Genomic DNA, 20,210 nt, shown 5'->3' with positions numbered 1-20,210 from the left:
CCCTAATTTGTGCTCTGTCCCACTCATTTCCCCCAGATGGCTGACGTCCAGAATGGGGGATCTGTCTGTGGTGTGCGATGTACTTATGACCACTTTCCTCCCCAGCCCACACCCCCCTCCCACCAATCCCTGGGAGAGTTAGGCTTCTGTTCCCAGAACTGCCCTTTTCAGTGGCCTCTCCCCTCAGGCCTTGGGGTCCTCCCCATCCTCCCCCAGGGTCTGGCTTCCCTGGTCCTGTTGGGTTCAATGCCTGCAGGCCCCAAGGTGCTTGCTACACGTGCTACAGGTTTTTAGGGCCCTTCAAGGAGATTCTGTTCATTTTCTATTATTACATATTCACTAGAGAAGACAAAGTAATAACACCGTTGATTTACTGAGCTTTTGAAAAGTCCCCATGGCAACATTTCACAGGGTCCTTTCATGTACTCCTGTCCCGTGAGGTGGGACGTGTCTGGCCCATTTTGCAGAGGACAAAATCCGGCCGGGGAGCCACCCATCCCCCCAGGCCCGTGCTGTGCTCTCACTCTGGTCCCCGTGTTCAGAGCCCCCTCACCTGGCCTGCTCCGCACTTGCTCTGAGAAACCAATGCCGGAACATTCTTGTGGACACTTGTTGCTAGGCTCCACAAGAAAGTGCTTTGAAAACCTGAAGATAAATGCTTAGTGTTATCTTATTATCTGTCCCTTCCTGCAAAGGATAAACTGAGAGGTGGTTACAACCATTTCCCAGATGGCCTAAGTAATGCTCTGTCCAGCACGGGAGCCACTAGCCACGTGTGGTTATTTAAACGTAAACATTTCAAGTGCTTAATGGCCATGTGTGCTAGAGGCACGGACTATAGAACATTCTCACCATGGCGGAAAGTTCTGTCGAAAGTTCGTTGGAAGGAGAGAAGGCCTTGAAGGGTTGAGTGGACAAGATGCTTCTGAGTTAGCCGTTCACTTCTGGTGTTTACGGACAAGTTTCTAGGTGCCAGGCCCTGTTTGGGATATAAGAGAACAAGCAGTCTCTCCTCTTAGGAAGTCTGCATTCCTGGGGCAGGACAAGGCCTCAACAGTGGTGCCAGGCAGTGGTTTAGGCTGCAGAGAGAAATACAGTGGGCAGAGTGGGCTGGGAAAGACAGCAGTGAGTGCTGTCTAGTCGAGTGGTCAGGGTGGGCGCTTTGAGGAGGTGGCAGGTGAGCGGAGCCCTGGGTGGAATGAGGGAGGGCAAGGCCATGTCCAGGAGAAGAGCCTTCTGGAGTGCCACGCCAGAGGCCAGAGGTGGGGTGTACCTGGTGTGGCCCAGGACCAACAAGGAGGCAGGGGGGTCGACAGAGCGAGGGCGGGGGGGGGGGGGGGGAGGTACAGAGGTGATGAGGCCAGAAGGGTGAGGAGTGGCAGATCAGGAAAGGTCCCGTGGCTTATGCTCAGGATCCCGCCAGTGGCTGTGGATTGAGAGAGAGAGAGAGAGAGAGAGACAGAGGAGTCAAGGATGAGGCCAAGGATTTCCGCCTGACCACGTGGAAGAATAGAGATACCATTGGCTACATTAGGAATTCGGTTCTGGTCTTGCCGAGTTCAGTTTGCCTCTTCGGTGGGCATACAGTGGAGTGTTAGATGGGCAAGTCTGGACTTGGGGGAGGGATCCGAACTGGTGACGCCGGGCAGTGGTCAGCTGAGAAATGGCTGAGCTCACCTTGGGGGGAAGCGGGGATTGGGAAGAGGGAGGCCTTAAGGCAGCACCCTGGAGCCGGTGGCTAGGCAGGAAGAAGGAGGGATCCAGCAAAGGAGATGAGAAGGTGTGGCTGGTGTGACAGGAAGGCAACCAAGACTGCGACCCAGAAGTCAGGGGAGGAGAGCACTAAAGGGAGAGAGGGGCTCGGCGTAGGCAGAGCATTGCCCCCCAAAGACCTCCACATCGATCCCGGAACCAGTGAATGTGTTAGGTTACCTTGCAAAGGGGAGTTTACGTTGCTGATGGTTACTAATCAGCTGACCTCAAAAGAGAGAGAGGTCGTTGGATTATCTGGCTGGTGCTGATGTAATCACAAGGGTCCTAAAACATGGAAGAGGGGGCGGAAGGGGGGGGGGGAGGAGATGTGGCGTTGGAAGGAGGTCATGGCGATGCGGTGTGAGGAGACCCTGCTGCGGCTGGCCTTGAAGATGTGGGAGGGGGCCCTGAGCTAAGGCGCGTGGGTGGCCTCCAGAAGCCAGAGAAGGCCAAGAGATGGACTTTCCCTTCGAGCCTCCAGAAAAAATATGTAGCCCTGCTCACGCTTTGATTTTAGCCCGTTGAGGCTCACGTCACACTTCCGGCCTCAAGAAGCATAAAGTAATAAATGTGTGTCGCTTTGAGCCCTTAAGTTCATGGTGGTTGTTACAGCAAGGATGGGATGCCAGTATGTTCCCATATCGGATGCCGCTGGTGGGTCGTGTGCAGTGAGGACGGACAACCAGCCGTTAAACGGAGCCTTGTAGAGGTCATGGTGACCTTGTCAGGGGCTGCCATGTTGGAGGGAGGGATGACCAGGGAGGGGAAGGCTGGGCATTGAAAGGGGCTATCGGCTGCCTTCTGAGCACCGTCTCCGTGAGAGCAGGCTGCTTCGTGGGGCCAAGGAGCCCCTGGAGAGGCACCCTCCAGGCTGGTGCTACCCAGAAGCCAGGGAGATCCCTGGATACTTGGCCAGGGGCTCCTGGCACCTGGGCTTTCATGGGTTGTTTGCCCCCTTGGAATCTGCCCCTTCGAGGGGAAATGTTTGTTGGTAAAGAGACCATCATCCCTTGGTGAGGTCAGGGGCCAGGTCTGGTGTGCTTGCCTGGGGGTGCCGAGTGCACAGCCTGTCGTGCAGCAAATTCTGGCGAGAGAAGGGGTGGAAAGTTCCAGGGGGCAGGGGTTGTACAGACATGCAGATGCGTGGGTGTTGGGTGCACAGTGGAGCCCCTGTCCACTCTAGAGACCTCGTGGATGTGTATTTTGTAAGTTAATAGCCTTTCTGTTTTAGAACAGTTTCAGATTTTAGAAAAATGGAGCGCATAGTACAGAAAGTTCGTATATATCTGCCCTGACCACACACCCAGCTTTCCTTGCTAACGTCTCACCTTAGTATAGTACGTTTGTTGTCGCTAATGGACTAATACCGTTATCGTTATATTATTATTAAAGTCCATAGTTTATTCCGACTCTCTGAGCTTTTTTGTTTTCTTCTTTTTTGTTTTTAATTTTTTTTTTTTAACGTTTATTTATTTTTGAGACAGAGAGAGACAGAGCATGAATGGGGGAGGGTCAGAGAGAGGGAGACACAGAATCTGAAACAGGCTCCAGGCTCTGAGCTGTCAGCACAGAGCCCGATGCGGGGCTCGAACTCACGGACCACAAGATCATGACCTGAGCCGAAGTCGGCCGCTTAACCGACTGAGCCACCCAGGTGCCCCTGTTTTCTTCTTAACCTAATGCCCTTTTTCTGTTCCAGGATTACATCCAGGACACCATAGTATAACATTCAGTCATCTTGTCTCCTTAGGCTTCCCTTGGTCGTGCCGGTGTCTCAGACTTTCTTTGTTTCTGATGAACTTGGCAGTTTTGAGGGTCCTGTCCGTTGTTTCGTAGGGTGCCACCTCCCAGGATTTGTCTGGGTGCATGCCATCAACATGCCCTACCGCTGTTGGTGTTGACCTTGGCCTCCTGGCTGGAGTAGCGTTGGCCATCATTCTCACTTTTTGTGTTTCTCATCTTCCTCCTTCTGTATTGTACTTTTTGGGAGGAGGTCCCTGTGCGCCGCCTGGATCTGTGTTGTTATCGTGAGGTTGTTTCCCCTGCCGGGTGGCGGTAAAGACTCACTCCGTCCACACTGCTGTATCACAACAGTGACAGGCGGAAGGACTCTTGGGGAAGGGGTACCTCCTTCTGCCTGGTGGAAGGCACTTTATGAACTGGCGGCTGTATTGGCCACGTACTCCTGTCCGAGGAGACTCTGGGGACGGCGTTCACGTCGGGTGTGAGGGACCCGGCAGACCCCCAAAAGAGCAGGCGTGCGGGGCAGCTCCTGTACGGTGGCTCCCATCGCTCGGTCACTGTTACTGCTGTTACAGTGACACATGGACATGTGCTTCTGCTTGTAGGAGATAAACCACTCAGTTGGCATGGAGAGAAGGGGGCCTCCCTCTCCGGCCCGCAGGGACACCACCCCTTTCCCCAAGGCCACCCAGGCTGACGCTTCAGAACCTCCTTCTAGACTTTGCCACATGATAGGTGGTCCTGATACTTTATGTAGCATATTGTTAAAAGTATAATTATTCATGAAATATGTAATTAGTGTTAAGTGGGTTATTGAATATCTGCATTCAGTATCTACCTTCGTATCCCGTTCCCCGAGTCTGGGGATTTTACTGGAAAATGAGAACGGCGCTCACTTCACTAGCTTGTGCCGAAGACTGTTTGTGTAACTCATCTGAGTGCACAGCAGGGGACCCAGCCCATTTCAAGGGCTCAACCAGGCCAGCTTTGTTATTATTATTAATTTTACGGTAGAAAGGTCTGGGCCTTTCCAGGGCCCAGTGTTTTACAGAGGTGGAGTGGGAGAGTTAGCTGGGCCCTGTTTGGGCAGGTTTCATCCCTGAGCAAGGTGAAGCATGCTGGGAGGAGGCTTTGAGATCTTCACTTCTTAGATGAGGGTCTGAGGCTCAGAGAGGCTGAGAGACTTGGCTAAGGACACACAGCACGTAGACTGTTCTGGCTAGAACCCACTTCTCTGGACTCCCTGTCGAGTGTTTTACGAGCCACTCCATAGGAACTTGCAAGACTGTGGGAAGGCAGAGGCTGGAGTCCCAGCCCGTGTCACAGGGTGGGCGAAAGGCAGAGCTGGGATTCGAACTCAGGTCTATCCGAGTACATTGAAATTTTGACCACACGGTGCTGCCTTCCCAGACAGCCTCCCCAAATGCAGTCAGGACTGAGCTGATGGTCTCTGTGGGAAAGAGAAGGTAATCCCGTACTCCTGGTGGGGGTGGTTGCTCTAGAAAAATTTGTTTCAGATTTCCGGGTAAAAGTGCAGCTCCTTTCTGTGTGAGCCATTTGCGAAAATGACGTTCAATCACTTCTTACAAGTAGGGTCTTCGGTTAGTGACTTTCGCCTTTGAAATTTTCTAGGACTTGCCCCATTTGATTTGGCCCAACGTAGAAAGCTCTCGCCTTAAGACCGAAGGTAAGTTTGTCTTTTGCTTGATTGTTTTCGTTGCTTTGGCCCTGAAAGAGAATTAGACTTAAAGTCACAGCCCTCTTGCCTCCACCTGCCTCAACATTCCACTGACCTGCCCACCTTGGGCAAATATATCATGTTATCCGCTGACCTGTTAGGGCAAGGGCAGTGCGTCGCCCCTCCAGCAGCTGGCCGAGCCCTAGTGCACAGAACAGGGTTCAGGGTCAGGTGGCCTGTCCTGAGTCTCCCCCAAAGGAGTCTGATTGAATACAGTATGTGCATATTAGCCAGGTGTGTGAGTTTCCCGCGGCTGCTCTAACAAATCACCCCAAAGTTTGTGGCTTAAAAACAACACAGATTTACTCTCTTGGAGTTCTGGAGGGCTACAGTTCAGAATCCGTTTAGCTGGCTGAAGTCAAGGTGTCGGCAAGGCCGTGCTCCGTCTGAGGCTCCGGGGAGAACGTTTGCTCCTTTTCCAGCCTCTCTGGCTATGCTCCAATGCAGTCCGTGGGTCCTGGCCCCTTCCTCTATCTCAGCACCAGCAGGCCGGCGTCTTGCCTCAGTGGTCCCGTGGCCTTCTCCTCTTCTACCTGTCAGCTCTCTCTGCCTCCCTAAGGACACCTGCGATGACATTTACTACCCACCCGGATAGTCCAGGTGATTTCCTCATCTTCAGGACCTTGATTTAATCACATCTGGGAGGTTCCTGTTGCATACAGGATGACATATTTACTGGTCCCCTAGATTAGCTCCTGGGCACCTTCAGGGGTCATTCATTAGTCAGCCCACCACATCAGGAGACAGAAATTGAGCTGAAACTCACCTACAGAAAACAGAACTGGCTGGCCTTGTAACTGAACCGTGCAAGCCTGGGCGTGGCCAGATCCAGGGGCTCCGCGTGCCCGGGCCACGTCTTTCTTTTTCATCTCAGCCCCACTTTCCCCTAGGAGCCTTTGGGGAGCTGTAACAGCCAGCCCTTATGCAGTGGAAGACTTCTCAATAGCTTGGCAAGGGCTCTAGGGGCGACCGATGGGCTCAGCCTGAGTCCTGTGTCTGTCCCCGGCCCCATCACTGGGGCTGTGGGTGGACTCTTCTGGGCTCTGTGCCTCATTCTGCTTCCTGGGGACTTGGATGGACTGGGGGCCAGGCTGGCCCCGCTTGTCTGCACAGACTGAACAAGATGCTTCCTGAGAAGAGGAGGGGCCTCGCTGACAAAACTGTCTTTTCAGCAGAGTCTGCTCGGCACAGATTAGACATACACCTTCCTCGGGGATCCTCCTTCATACCAGGGCTGCCCAGATCTCACTCATTTGCGGAGTTAAAAGGTATTTCCCAGGTCTTTGTTTACTCTCTGCCAACTTTACATTTTCCAAAATACAGTTTTCGTTTGAGTAAACTAGGTTGAGATGATCTCACTGCAGTGGTAGAGAACCTTTTATTCATTGATGAGGCAGGTCTGTGGGCGAGAGGGAGCAGACTGCATTAAGAGCAGGGGACGGAGCAGTAAGATCCCTGGGAGGGGCTTCAGGGAGGGCTTCCTGGAGGAGGTGCTCCGGTGCTCCCAGCAGCATCCTGAGAAGTGACAGTTTAGCAGGACAAGGGGATGGAAGGAGGAGCTTCCAGGCGTGTGGCAGCCAGAGGCAGGAGAGTGAGGGGACAGCCCAAGAACTGCATAGACAGTGCAGATGTCCCTTGTGCTGGTGGCCAGAAGGGGGAGGCCACTGAGCGATGATGTGCTGGGTGGTGATAGTCACGGTATGGCCCGGATTCCTTCTCTACTGTCTGTCAACACCAGAAGCGCCTTGTTCAAGTTTTCATCAGAGCCTGTGTTTGGGCCTTCTGAGGGCCGGGGGCGTGAACAGGTGCACCAGAGATAAAGCCGAGTGTGGCCTCAGATTTTATGTCCAGCAAGTTTGCCGAGAAAGCATGTGTCCCTTAGCCTGAGGGACTGGGTGCGGGTCCAGAGACGTGCGTCCAGTCCCGCTGGCACCTGTGTGATTTATTCAGACCTTCCTGAGTCAGCAGCCGGCCTGGGAAGGCGCCCAGTCCCTTCCATGGCGAGGCCCCAATGCTCGCCATCATCCCCTTTCCAACTTTGTGACCTGACTCAACCCCAGACGCTGTCCGGGAAAAAAGTTACCAGTTTTATCCAGGATCCAGTTCCACATCTTTTTTGTTGTTGTTGTTCAAGTGCTTACTTATACCAACATGTATTTTGAAGTTATAAAAGTTGGCGAAAGCACTCGTAAAGATCTTGCTGTCCATACACTGTAAGGAAGACCGAAAGGGAAATTCGTTCTAATCAGAATCCAGTCTGTGTCTGGATAGAAGGTAAACGTTGAAAACGCACGATTCTGCAGACATGTGAATTTCTGGCTTCGAGCCCTGGTTACTCCTGAGCGTGTTCACGTCTAGCCTGTCATCTCATTTGCTCCGTAGGGAGCCCCATCTCAGGGATATTTTAGCCACGTCCCCAGGGGAGGGAGACTGAGGCTCAGAGTGTTCTGGGGCCCCATAGCCGATCAGCATCCCCTCCTGACAGCTCAGCCAGTGTGTTTTAAGTGATGTTTCTGTTACTCGTGGCGCCTGTGAGTTGTCAACATACTGACACAGGGCGAGTTCTGGAGGGACCCTGTCCATGTTGGGTGACTCAGGAGGCGCTGTGTCTGGCAGTGGCCAGTCCTCCCCAGAGTCACCATCAGTGGTGCTCACCAGGGGCCCATTCTGCAGGAGACAGGTCATCTGGAGGACCCAGTGAGGTGAGACTTACTCTCCTGTCCACTGTGCAGTTAGGGAAACCAAGGCACGGGCAGGTTAGATAACTTGTCCAAGGACACAGCTGATGAGTGACGGAGTCAGGATTCGAACTCAGGGCCGTCTGATGCCGTGTGTGTGTGTAGGAATCACCCAGGGCCCCCTACCTTGCCTGGTGGTCTGATTCGGTAGGTCTGGGAGGGGGCCCGGGAATGTACCTTGTATCACACACCCACTTGGTGAAACACTCTCTTCAGGCTCGATGGCCCCTCAATGAGCCTGTCTCGTATTCCCGGCAGAGAGAGGATAAGTCATTCGTTCGTTCATTCATCCACTTACTCGTTTTCAGCAAACCCCTCTCAGGCGCCTTCCGCATACGTGTGGTCTGCCTCCCGAGTCCGTCCCTGCGTCTTATCGCCTTCCCGCCCATCCCTGCAGACGCATCACTGTTTTGCAGGGGGAGCACTGTTTGGAAGGAAATTCAGCAGGAAAAGTGAGGTCTTTAACCCACTCCTGGCTTCCGCAGCCTCCAGTGAGCCCTGGACTCCATCCACGCTTGCTTTTACCCCCTCGGGGCCCAAGAAGACTTTGTCTAAAAGAGAGTCTCCTATAACTCAGCGCCTGGTAAGTAACGCGTTTGGTACGTCAACAGAAATACCAGAAGTTGGCAAGAAACCAGTTTGGGGCCAACGGTGTAGGAAATGCCACGGGCTTTGGTTCTTCAGAAAAGTCTGGTCCTTCTCTTTCACTAAATAGAGTTTTCAGTCCAAAGAGCTTTTCTCTTCTGTACCACGTCGAGTGTTTGAGATGAATCGGAGGTTTGAATCTGAGCCGTGGGCTGCTGGTTCTGAAGCGGGGCTCTGGTTCTGCTTCAGCTGGACCGATTGGCTGCCAGCTGTCAGAAACACTGCTAGGGACAGTAATGGTGAGTGTGTAATGAGTATTGACTGCGCCAGGCCCTGGGCTTAGCATCGTCTGTGCATCATCTCACTGGAGCCTCATTACAAGTTCTGTACACAGGTGCTATGTTTAGGGAGCAGGATGAGAGAGATTATGAAACGTGTTCAGGGTCCCGCAGGTAAAGTGGCTGAACCCGAGTCGGAGTCCCCGCCCCTGCTGTTGTTTTTTGTTTGTTTGTTTGTTTTTTGTTTTTTCTTTCAAAGGTTTATTCCATTTTTTTAAATGTTTATTTTTGAGACAGAGAGAGAGAGACAGAGTGCGAGCGGGGGAGGGGCTGGAGAGAGGGAGACACAGAATCTCAAGCAGGCTCCAGGCTCTGAGCTGTCAGCACAGAGCCCGACGTGGGGCTCGAACTCACGAGCCTCGAGATCATGACCTTAGCGGAGGTTGGACGCCTAACCAGTTGAGCCACCCAGGCGCCCCTGCTGTCGTTTTCCATTCTGTTTTGTTTGTTGGCTCACATAGGACTGCCTTTTTTTTTTTTTTAAGTTTATTTATTTTGAGAAGTGGGAGGGGCCGAGAGAGAGAGAGAGAGAGAGAGAGAGAGAGAGAGAGAGAATCTCAAGCAGGCTCCACATTCAAGTGCAGAGCCCAACACAGGGCTCGATCCCACGGCTGCGAGATCATGACCTGAGCCATAATCAGCAGTTGGACGCTTAAATGACTGGGCCACCCAGGTGCCCCAGGGCCACCTTTCACTTACAATTTCATGACCTAAGATGGCGTGAGAGCCACTGCGCTCGGGCAGCAGGCTGCCACGGCCACGAGCCCCTTCTTGGCCCCCCTGCTAAGTGTTTGAATTAGTTTCTTAGAACTGCCAAACCTGGTGGCTTAAAAGAGTGACATATATTCTGTCACTCTCTCTTCTAGAGGCTAGAAGTCCAACATCAAGGAGTGGGCAAGAGCCACGCTCCCTCCAAAGGCTGTAGGGGAATCCTTCCTTGCCTCTTCCACCTTCTGGTAGCTTCTTTGGCTGTGGCCACGTCACTTCAATCTCTGCATTGAGATTCTCCAGAAAAACGATAAGAAATTGTGTGTGTGTGTGTGTGTGTGTGTGTGTGTGTGTGTGTACTTCCTCTTCCTCGCAGGAGGTTGGTCTTTTTTGTTAACGCCTCAACTGATTGGGCGAGGCCCACCCACATTCTGCAGGGTCATCTGCTTCACTCACAGTCCACGGATTTAAATGCTAATCTCACGTAAAAGAAAAAAACTGCCTTCATAGAAACATCTGGATGTGTTTGGCGAAATACCTGGGTGTCACAGCCAAATTGACCCATCAAGTGTTTGATCAACTGTTTCCACCTTCACATGGCCTTCTTCTGTGTCTTTTTCCTTTTCTGTCGCTCATAAGGACACCTGTCATTGGATCTGGGGGCCACGTAAATCCAGTCCACCTAAATTTAGAATGGAAGGATCTCATCTTGAGATCCTTGGTGGCATCTTCAAAGACCCCTTATTTTTTTTTTTTTTAACATTTATTTATTTTTGAGACAGGGAGAGACAGAGCATGAACAGGGGAGGGTCGGAGAGAGGGAGACACAGAATCTGAAACAGGCTCCAGGCTCTGAGCTGTCACCACAGAGCCTGACGTGGGGCTCGAACTCACGGACCACAAGATCATGACCTGAGCCGAAGCCGGCCGCTTAACCGACTGAGCCACCCAGGCGCCCCCAAAGACCCTTTCTCTAATGAAGGTCACATTCGCTGGTTCCAGGGGTCAGGATGGGGAACTCTCCTTTTTGGGGGGCCACCACGCACCCCCCCCACAGTGGTCATCATTGTTCTTTGCAGTCTGTGTCACTAGGAACAGATGACTTGTGGCCTGGCCTAGTCGCACGTCTGTACTCCCTCCCCTCCGGCGTGTATATGCTCAAAAGCCGTGTCTGGCAATACCGTTGGAGGATGAGAAGAACAGAAAGCCAGGTGCCTGCTTGAGGGCTCTCAGGCTTGTTAGGATGCTGGCGTGTCAAAGGCACTGGGGGAGGTGGCGGACGGAGAGCCCCCCTGGGGTCAGGGACCCGGTTGGGCCGATGCTGGGATGATGCCATAGGCACACTGTCTGCACCTTCTCGGGGACATGACTTCCCTTCTCTGCGTCTTTGTCTCTGTACAAAGAGAGGGTCAGGCTCTGGAGAGGGGGTGTACGTGTGGAAGCATCACAGGATGTGGAGTCACACGGCCGGGGTGGAGGCCAAGCTTCCTGCCCCTGTGACCTGGGGCAAGTGAGTCGACCTTCCTGAGCCTTAGTTTCCTCGTCTGTAAAATGGGGGAGATCGAACCCATGTATGTAAAGGGATGGGCGTGTGGCTGGGCTTGGCAACTAATGGCCACTCTTCTGATTATTGGTATCACTGAGGGCTGCCTTAGTTTGCACATAGTGGTCCCCCTGCAGGAAGTAGGTGGGCGGGGCAGAGAGCGGGAGGTGTGGCCCAGGAAAGCTTCCCAGTGAATGAGGTCAGAATCCCGTTTGGTTTAAAGGATGTGCCCATATCTTGGAAGCCAGTCCCCGGGGTCGGGGGGTAGGGATATCCCAAGGGCAGACACGGACAGATACTGGTTGTGATTATGAGGGACAGCGATGGTTGGCATCTGGTGGGCAGGCCCTGCCTTTCCTCTGGGATTTCCCAGGAAAGCCGCAGAGGAGCTGGAGGAGGCCCGAGCTGGGTGGATTCTCTGTGTTGATGGTGGATCAGCTCACAGAGGCTGCCCCAGCACCCCATGATCCGAGCCCCCTTGGCCCCTGCTGTGTGTGGCTGGCGGACCCCGTCACCCGGTACCCAGGAGGCACGCAGGGCGCGTGAGCAGCCCTCATAAGATTATTCCACGGCTCTGCTCACATTCCCTCTGTCAAAGCATCAGCCGTGCTTTGCCTGTCCCCCTGTGACAACGGGTGTTGTTGACATGCGCCCCCAGACTAGGAGAGAGCTTGGGTGTGACCACACGCACACATTCTTTGTTCCTCACAGCCTTCAAGTTCCAGTCTTTTTAATACTCTCTTTAAAAAATCTTCAAGAGGCACCTGGGTGGCTCAGTCAGTGAAGCTCCTGACTTCGGCTCAAGTCATGATCTCACGGTTCATGAGTTCGAGCCCCGCGTCAGGCTCTGCACTGAGCGCAGAGCCTGCTTGGGATTCTTTCCTTCTCATGCTCTCTGCCCCTCCTCTGCTCTCTCTTTCTGTCTCTCTCAAAATAAATAAATAAACTTAAAAAAAAGTTTAAAAAATCTTCAAGGTCATTTAAGGCGGTTATTAGACTGCCAGAAGTAATCCTCTACTCCTCTTTTAAAAGTTCATCTTGTACATTCATGTATTTATTTGCTTATAATTTTTTACCTCTTGTACTTTTTATTAAATGTGTGTAATAATTTTCATTTTCTGATAATTTCCATACTTTATCGTAGTATGGAGACATCTCGAGGGACGTTCAAGGAACTGCTGAGGAAGGAGTGATTTTTCAGAAATGCGCAGTGGTAGGTATTCACAGGTGGCTTGTATCGAAGAGAAAATGGCTGGGTTTTGACCACATTGCATCTTGGTAGAGTTGTGTATTCAAGGACTGGCCAATCATGGGTTATCCACCTGTGTCTGGACCCATGAGTGAAGAAATGACATACAAGTGATCTTCAGTTTTATAGGTAGAACCAGGACCAAGAGTTTTTGGTGACAATTAAATTCCTGTTAGTGAAAATGCACTGTGATCATTTTTTTTTTTTAATTTTTAAAATGTTTTTGTTGTTTATTTTGGAGAGAGAGAGAGAGAGAGACAGAGTGTGAGTGGGGGAGGAGCAGAGAAAGAGGGAGACAGAATCTGAAGCAGGCTCCAGGCTCCGAGCCGTCAGCACAGAGCCTGAGGCGGGGCTCGAACACATGAGTCACAAGATCGAGACCTGAGCCGAAGTGGGACGCTTAACCGGCTGAGCCACCCAGGCGCCCTGTGCTGTGATCGTTTAGAACGGGAAAGAAAGAATGATGTATTTTCTTTCAGATTTTGACATTGATAGGGTGCTTGACAGTTAAAATTTTTATTTGGTGTTTTTTACGTCTTTGATCCTTATGAATCCTGTGAGCATTTCACATTATTGTTGTGTTGGGGGTCCCACAACCACCCTCAGTCTCCATGATTCACTAGAAGGACTCATCAGAACTCAGAAAAGCTGTTAGACTCAGAATGTATTACAGCAAAAGGGTACAGGTTAAAGTCAGCAAAGTGAAAGGCACATGGGACAGAGTTGTTGGGACACCAGGTGGGAGCTTCCCACTGTCCTTCCCTGTGGGGTAGTGTGGCCGGTGTTTCATTTTCCAAAGCACCCATGTGTGACATCACATACAAAGCATCGTCCCCCAGAAGCACGCACCCGAGCCTTGACATCCAAATTTTTATTGCGGGTCCATCACATAGGGGTGCAGTGGCTGACCTCAGGAACTTGCCTCCAGCCCCTCCGGAGGTCACCTTGACAGAGCTTGGCGTAAGGCCCCCGCCTCCAGCCATATTGTTAGCACAGACGGCCTGGTGTGGCCCAAGGCCACAGGTACACACAGATACGCTTCTCAGATAGGAAAGTCCAAGGGCTTTACAGGTTAACCAACCAGGAGCTGGTCAAGGGGCGGTCCTTTCTTTCTAGTGTGCAGGGTCTGGGCCGCCCAGACCTGCAAGGTTAACCCTTTACTGCACAAGCCCGGTTTTATCTTTACCTTCAGCTGTCCTGCCCCCCTTCCTGGATATGATTGGTGCAAACAGTTTCTCCTAAGTCTTTGTGGAGATGTTTCTGCCGTATGCATGCAGTTATGAGTGTGTGTGTGTGTGTGTGTGTGTGTGTGTGTGTGTTTGTGCATGCATGCACACCTATGTGTATACATACACTGCTTCCCTCCGTCCTCAGCTCCTACATCGTTTCCAGCTGGTCTGGCTGAAGGCAGGGCAGGGGTGGTGGGGAAAGCTTAGAGAGTGGGAACAGGCCAAGGTTGCAGAGGCCAGGCGGGGAGCCCAGCTGCATGGGCCGCCAGGCAGCTTCCGGCAGCCGAGCCATTCAGACCCATGGCCAAGCAGAACCTGCCTGCATGGGGGAGACTGGCCGGGAGGCTGGAGACGGGCTTGCTCCTTGCTGGAGGTCAGATGGCAGTCAGAGGCTCTGGGCAGGTCCCCGGGGCTGGGCTGAATCTTCAAAATGACCAAGGGAGCAAGAGCCATTGTTTGCTTTTCTTGGTGATGCCGGTGGCCACAATGTCCCCAGACTGACTGCGGTTCTGTGCTTCAATATGCTTTTTGCCATTTCTCTGTAGGAGTAATTTCGCTGCATTTCAGGGTCCCAGTTCCCTTTGAAATGGCCACCAAGCAACAGCTTAGCAAAGCATGAGTCAAGACACTCCTGGGGCCTTTGAAGTCAGACCTGATATGTTGTCAGGACCCAGTGAGACCGTAGTGCCCTTCCCTCCACCTGGAGACCTGACGAGTACGAAGTTGAGCTGGCGGGGGTGGGGGTGGGGGTCATACTAGGAAGGTTGGACTTTCGGGGGGGGGGGCGGTTATCCTAGGAGGTTGGACTTACCAGTAAATCTGCTCCTGTGTCACCTCCTGTCCTAGGTGTCCGGGCAGAGCGAAATGCAGACGGCTCAGGTGAGACTGCTTGTGGTCAACGCCGGGACCCCCGTGGCCACCAACCTCTCAGATCTGCTCCTGCTTGACAACATAACCGGCCTCTCCGTCAGGGGGTCGACTGGAAACCGGACCTCGGCAGGATTCCAGGCTTTCAGAAAGAAGTTTCTGCAAGGTGAGAGCAGAGTGTGTTAGGTCAGGGAGGGAAAGTGAACATACTTAGAGACGCTGGCGGAGCGTGCGATGTGCGGCAGGTGCTTCCTTAAACACGTGACGTGGGTTCACTCCCAGCGGAGTTCGCTGTCAGGTATTGGCGGAGGAGACCTCCGCCTCCGTGGCTCAATGTCCACACCCGAAAAGCTGGATTGGTTACTTAGGTTAGAGAGAGGCAGGATTGGGGGAAAGAGGTTTGAAGAAATATGTACTTTTATTATTTTTATTATTGTCTCAATTTTTGGTCATGAAAAATTTCACACGTACAGAAAGGCAGAGTTTCTAGTGAACCCCGGTTCATCCACCGCCAGACGACCAGATTTATCAGTGAAACGCAGGTCTTGTCTCCAGGTACAGGTGGGAGCGGTTTGACATCAGCCCCGGAAGCACGCGCACGAGATGTCCGTGCGTGTTCTAGCGTGTTCTCTGGACTGCCTCTGCCGCCGTCACTGGCTGGCTTTTGGAGAGGTGTTTCCTGAGGCAAGTTGCATGGGTTAATTAACCAGGCTTAAATTTTTTTTTTGATATTTCTTTTTGAGAGCTGGAGAGACAGAGCGTGAGTCGGGGAGGGGCAGAGAGAGAGAGGGAGACACAGAATCTGAAGCAGGTTCCAGGCTCCGAGCTGTCAGCACGGAGCCTGATGTGGGGCTCGAACTCACGAGCCATGAGATCATGACCTGAGCCGAAGTCGGACGCCCGACCGACTGAGCCCCCCACCCACCTCCTCTACAGAGGAAACGACTGCCCCCCGTGACCATTATGCTGTTGTGCCTGTCACATGCACAGGACTGGCCCCTCCACTTCCATGTCCAGGGTCCACATTGCTCAGCAATCAGCCCACGCCTTCCCTCTGGGCCTGTGTAGGGCCTCAGAATCGTTCTTGACCCCTTACTATTGACTGAAGCTACCAGCAGATTTGGCCCGTGAGCAGGGCAATGTCTTTGCTGGCTGTGGTTTAAGTAATGTCGTAAGAACTGTTACGATACGTCCCAGCTAAGCGATCCTCAGCGTTTTCTTTCAAAGATGCAAAAATAAATCCTCCCCATTCCTTAAGCTGGTGTTCAGAGGACAGAACGTGGGGCCACAAGCAGAGCACAGACTCGGTCTCAAATGGACCTAGATTTGACTCCTCGCTCGGCCACTTTGGAGATGTGTCTCCTCTGGAAGTGACTGAACTTCTCTGAACTTGGGATGGCCCATGCGTGTATCAGCGCCTCACAGAGTCCTAGCAGAGACCAAGTGAGACAGCCTTGCCTGGCTCTGCCCTGGCGTCCCTCCCCACACCTCCCGGCTGTGACCCGGCTGGCCTGCCTCTCTCCTCTCGTTCCCCCAGTGCCTTCCGTCATCTGTGGTCCTGCCCGACCGCACTTGTCACTTCCCTCGCCTGCCGGCTTCTGCCCTTGCCTCTGGAGACGTGTCGACCAAGAAGTTGCTGTGGCTGAGGCCAAAGAGGTTTTTGCTTGCTTTCTCCTCGAGGATTATGATGGCTTCCCGTCTTACATTGAGGTCTTTCATCCGTTTTGAGTTTATTTTTGTGTATGATGTAAGAAAGCGGTCCAGGTTCATTCTTCTGCATGTCGCCGTCCAGTTTTCCCAGCACCACTTGCTGAAGATATATTCTTTCCTGCTTTGTCAAAGATTAGTTGGCCATACGTTCATGGGTCCATTTCTGGGTTTTCTGTTCTGCACCATTGATGTGAGTGTCTGTTCTTGGTGCCAGTACCATACTGTCTTGATGGTTACAGCTTTGTACTACAGCTTGAATAAAGTCTGGGATGGTGATGCCTCCTGCTTTGGTTTTCTTTTTCAAGATTGCTTTGGCTCTTCGGGGTCTTTTCTGGTTCCATACAAATTTTAGGATTATTTGTTCTAGTTCCGTGAAGAATGCTGGTGTGATTTTGATAGGGATTGCACTGAATATGTAGATTGCTTTGGGTAGTATCGACATTTTAACAATATTTGTTCTTCCTGTCCAGGAGCATGGAATCTTTTTCCATTTTTTTGTGTGTCTTCTTCAATTTCTTTCATAAGCTTTCTATAGTTTTCAGCGTATAGATTTTTCACCTCTTCGGTTAGATTTATTCCTAATATTTTATGGTTTTTGGTGCAACTGTCAATGAGATTGATTCCTTGATTTCTCTTTCTGTCGCTTCATTGTTGGTGTGTAGGAATGCAGCCGATTTCTGTGCATTGATTTTATATCCTGCAACTTTGCTGAATTCATGAATCAATTCTAGCAATTTTTTTGGTGGAATCTTTTGGGTTTTCCATATAGAGGATCATGTCATCTGCGAAGAGTGAAAGTTTGACCTCCTCCTGGCCCATTTGGATGCCTTTTATTTCTTTGTGTTGTCTGATTGCAGAGGCTAGACTTTCAGTACTATGTTGAATAACAGTGGTGAGAGTGGACATCCCTGTCTTGTTCCTGACATTAGGGGGAAAGCTCTCAGTTTTTCCCCACTGAGGATGATATTATTGTTGGGTCGTTCATATATGGCTTTTATGATCTCGAGGTATACTCCTTCAATCCCTACTTTCTTGAGGGTTTTTATCAAGAAAGCATGCTCTATTTTGTCAAATGCTTTCTCTGCATCTATTGAGAGGATCATATGGTTCTTGTCCTTTCTTTTATTGATGTGATGAATCACGTTAATTGTTTTGCAGATATTGAACCAGCTCTGCATCCCAGGTATGAGTCCCATTTGGTCGTGGTGAATAATTTTTTTAATGTATTGTTGGAGCCGGTTGGCTAATATCTTGTTGAGGATTTTTGCATCCATGTTCATCAGGGAAATTGGTCTATAGTTCTCCTTTTTTAGTGGGGTCTCTGGTTTTGGAATCAAGGTAATGCTGGCTTCATAGAAAGAGCTTGGAAGTTTTCCTTCCATTTCTATTTTTTTGGAACAGCTTCGAGACAATAGGTGTTAACTCTTCCCTAAATGTTTGGTAGAATTCCCCTGGAAAGCCATCTGGCCCTGGACTCTTGGTTTTTGGCAGATTTTTGATTATTAATTTGATTTCCTTACTGGTTATGGGTCTGTTCAAATGTTCTATTTCTTCCTGTTTCAGTTTTGGTAGTGTATATGTTTCTAGGAATTTGTCCATTTCTTCCAGATTGCCCATTTTATTGGCATATAATTGTTCATAATATTCCCTTATTATTGTTTTTATTTCTGATGTGTTGGTTGTGATCTCTTTCATTCTTGATTTTATTTATTTGGGTCATTTCCTTTTTCTTTTTGATCATACTGACTAGTGGTATGTCAATTTTGTTAACTTTTTCAAAGAACCAGCTTCTGGTTTCATTGATCTGTTCTACTGGGGTTTTTTTGGTTTGATAGCATTAATTTCTGCTCTCATCTTTATTATTTCCTGTCTTCTGCTGGTTTTGGGTTTTATTTGCCATTCTTTTTCCAGCTCCTTAAGGCGTAAGGTTAGGTTGTGTATCTGAGATCTTTCTTCCTTCTTTAGGAAGGCCTGGATTGCTATGTACTTTCCTCTTATGACCGCCTTTGCTGCTTCCCAGAGGTTTTGGGTTGTGGTGTTATCATTTTCATTGACTTCCATATACTTTTTAATTTCCTCTTTAACTTCTTGGTTAGCCCATTTATTCTTTAGTGGGATGTTCTTCAGTCTCCAAGTATTTGTTACCTTTCCAACTTTTTTCTTGTGGTTGATTTCGAGTTTCATAGCGCTGTGGTCTGAAAATATGCATGGTATGATCTCGATCTTTTTGTATTTACTTGGGATTGATTTGTGTCCCAGTATATGTTCTATTCTGGAGAACGTTCCATGTGCACTGGAGAAGAATGTATATTCTGCTGCTTTAGGATGAAATGTTCTGAATATATCTGTTAAGTCCATCTGGTCCAGTGTGTCATTCAAATTCATTGTTTCCTTGTTGAGTTTTTGATTAGATGCTGAATTCTGTGATTCAGGTTGTGCAGATTGTTGTGTTAATCCTCCAATCCGTTTTCTAGGCGTGTAGGATGGTTTAGTGTTGGTCTGGCTGTATTTCATGGACGCGAGAGACACAAAAAACTTCCATGCTGTTCTGCCATCTTGGCTTCTCTATTCTCAGTTTTTTAAGAGTCTCTTATGGTTTGGCTCCCTCCCTCTCTCTTTTTTTTTCCTTCCCCTCCCCCATGGTCTTCTGTTAAGTTTCTCAGGATCCACATAAGAGTGAAAACATATGGTATCTGTCTTTCTCTGTAGGACTTATTTCACTTAGCATCACACTCTCTGCTTCCATCCACGTTGCTACAAAAGGCCAGATTGCATTCTTTCTCATTGCCACGTAGTATTCCATTGCGTATAGAAACCACAATTTCTTTATCCATTCATCAGTTGATGGACATTTCGGCTCTTTCCATAATTTGGCTATTGGAAAAGAGTGTGGAGGTTCCTCAAAAAATTAAAACTCAATCTACCCTATGACCTAGCAATAGCACTGCTAGGAATTTACCCAAGGGATACAGGGGTGCTGATGCAGAGGGGCGCTGATACCCCATCGTTTATAGCAGCACTCTCTAAGAGCCATTTAGACACGACCTGCCACCCTAGTCAACGAGGCGCGTCAGGGGTTTTGCATTGTGATTGAGGGATAGCCCCGAGCTCATCGGCATAAAGGTCCACCAGCACTGACCCGCCAGTGCCTCCCTTTTGCAAATTCTCAGGGAGAAATGAAAATTTTAGGAGTGAATCCCTTACAAATTGAAACCCAAATATATTCAAGTCCGAAAGGAATTAAAATCTGAGATCAGAATCTTTGCCCTTCTAAGTTTGAAGTCCAAAGTCCAACTTTCTCAAATTAAATTAAAATCCCCCACACCATCCTCCTAATATTTTATTCTATCCGCCCCCCACCCACCCGAGGGCTACAACTGTCTAGAAAGAGCTGGGGTCCCTTCAGCAGCAGAAAGAAGGCAGATTCTTTGTCTTGGAAGCTGAATGAGCAGAATGCCAGGTTTATTGCATGCCTCAATTCTGAAAAATTCCAGAGTTAAGGAACACAGGAGACTTTCATACACACACAGTGTGGTCTGTCCCCACAATGGAGTAGCACTCGCACTGAGAAGGAAGGAAGGACTGGGGCGCCTGGGGGAGCTCTGTCGGTCAAGCGCCTGACTTCGGCTCAGGTCCTGATCTCGCGGTTTGTGAGTTCGAGTCCCGTGTCAGGCTGTGTGCTGACAGCTCAGAGCCTGGAGCCTGCTTCAGATTCTGTATCTCCCTCTCTCTCTGCTCCTCCCCCACTCACGCTCTGTCTCTCTGTCTCAAAAATAAATAAATAATAAAAAAATGAAGTCAGTACTGACCGATGCTACAGCATAGATGCACCTCAAAAAAATGTCGGTAAAAGAAATCAAGCACAAGCAACACCTAGTATATGATTCCATTTCTACCAAGTGTCCAGAAAGGCAACTTAGTCCCCAAAAAGTAGAATAGAGGTTGGCTACACCTTGGGGTGAGACGTAAGTTGTATCTCAAAGATGTTAAAAAAAAAAAAAGTATCACAA

General features: G+C 50.3%; 1 protein-coding gene across 1 annotated transcript in view; it reads left to right on the top strand.

Annotated features, from left to right (window-relative positions):
• Window positions 1-20,210, top strand: part of EVC2 (EvC ciliary complex subunit 2) — a 134,931-nt gene that overhangs the window by 842 nt on the left and 113,879 nt on the right. The window contains exons 2-6 of the mRNA XM_042936925.1: window positions 5,128-5,182; window positions 6,406-6,501; window positions 8,457-8,554; window positions 12,290-12,358; window positions 14,470-14,656. Of these exons, the coding sequence (XP_042792859.1) occupies window positions 14,488-14,656 (169 nt within the window). The 5' untranslated portion in view covers window positions 5,128-5,182; window positions 6,406-6,501; window positions 8,457-8,554; window positions 12,290-12,358; window positions 14,470-14,487. The remainder of the gene's footprint in view (window positions 1-5,127; window positions 5,183-6,405; window positions 6,502-8,456; window positions 8,555-12,289; window positions 12,359-14,469; window positions 14,657-20,210) is intronic.

The sequence above is a fragment of the Panthera leo genome, chromosome B1, assembly GCF_018350215.1.
Source record: "Panthera leo isolate Ple1 chromosome B1, P.leo_Ple1_pat1.1, whole genome shotgun sequence".
NCBI classification, from domain to species: Eukaryota; Metazoa; Chordata; class Mammalia; order Carnivora; family Felidae; genus Panthera; species Panthera leo.
This window is presented reverse-complemented; position numbering and strand designations above follow the sequence as displayed.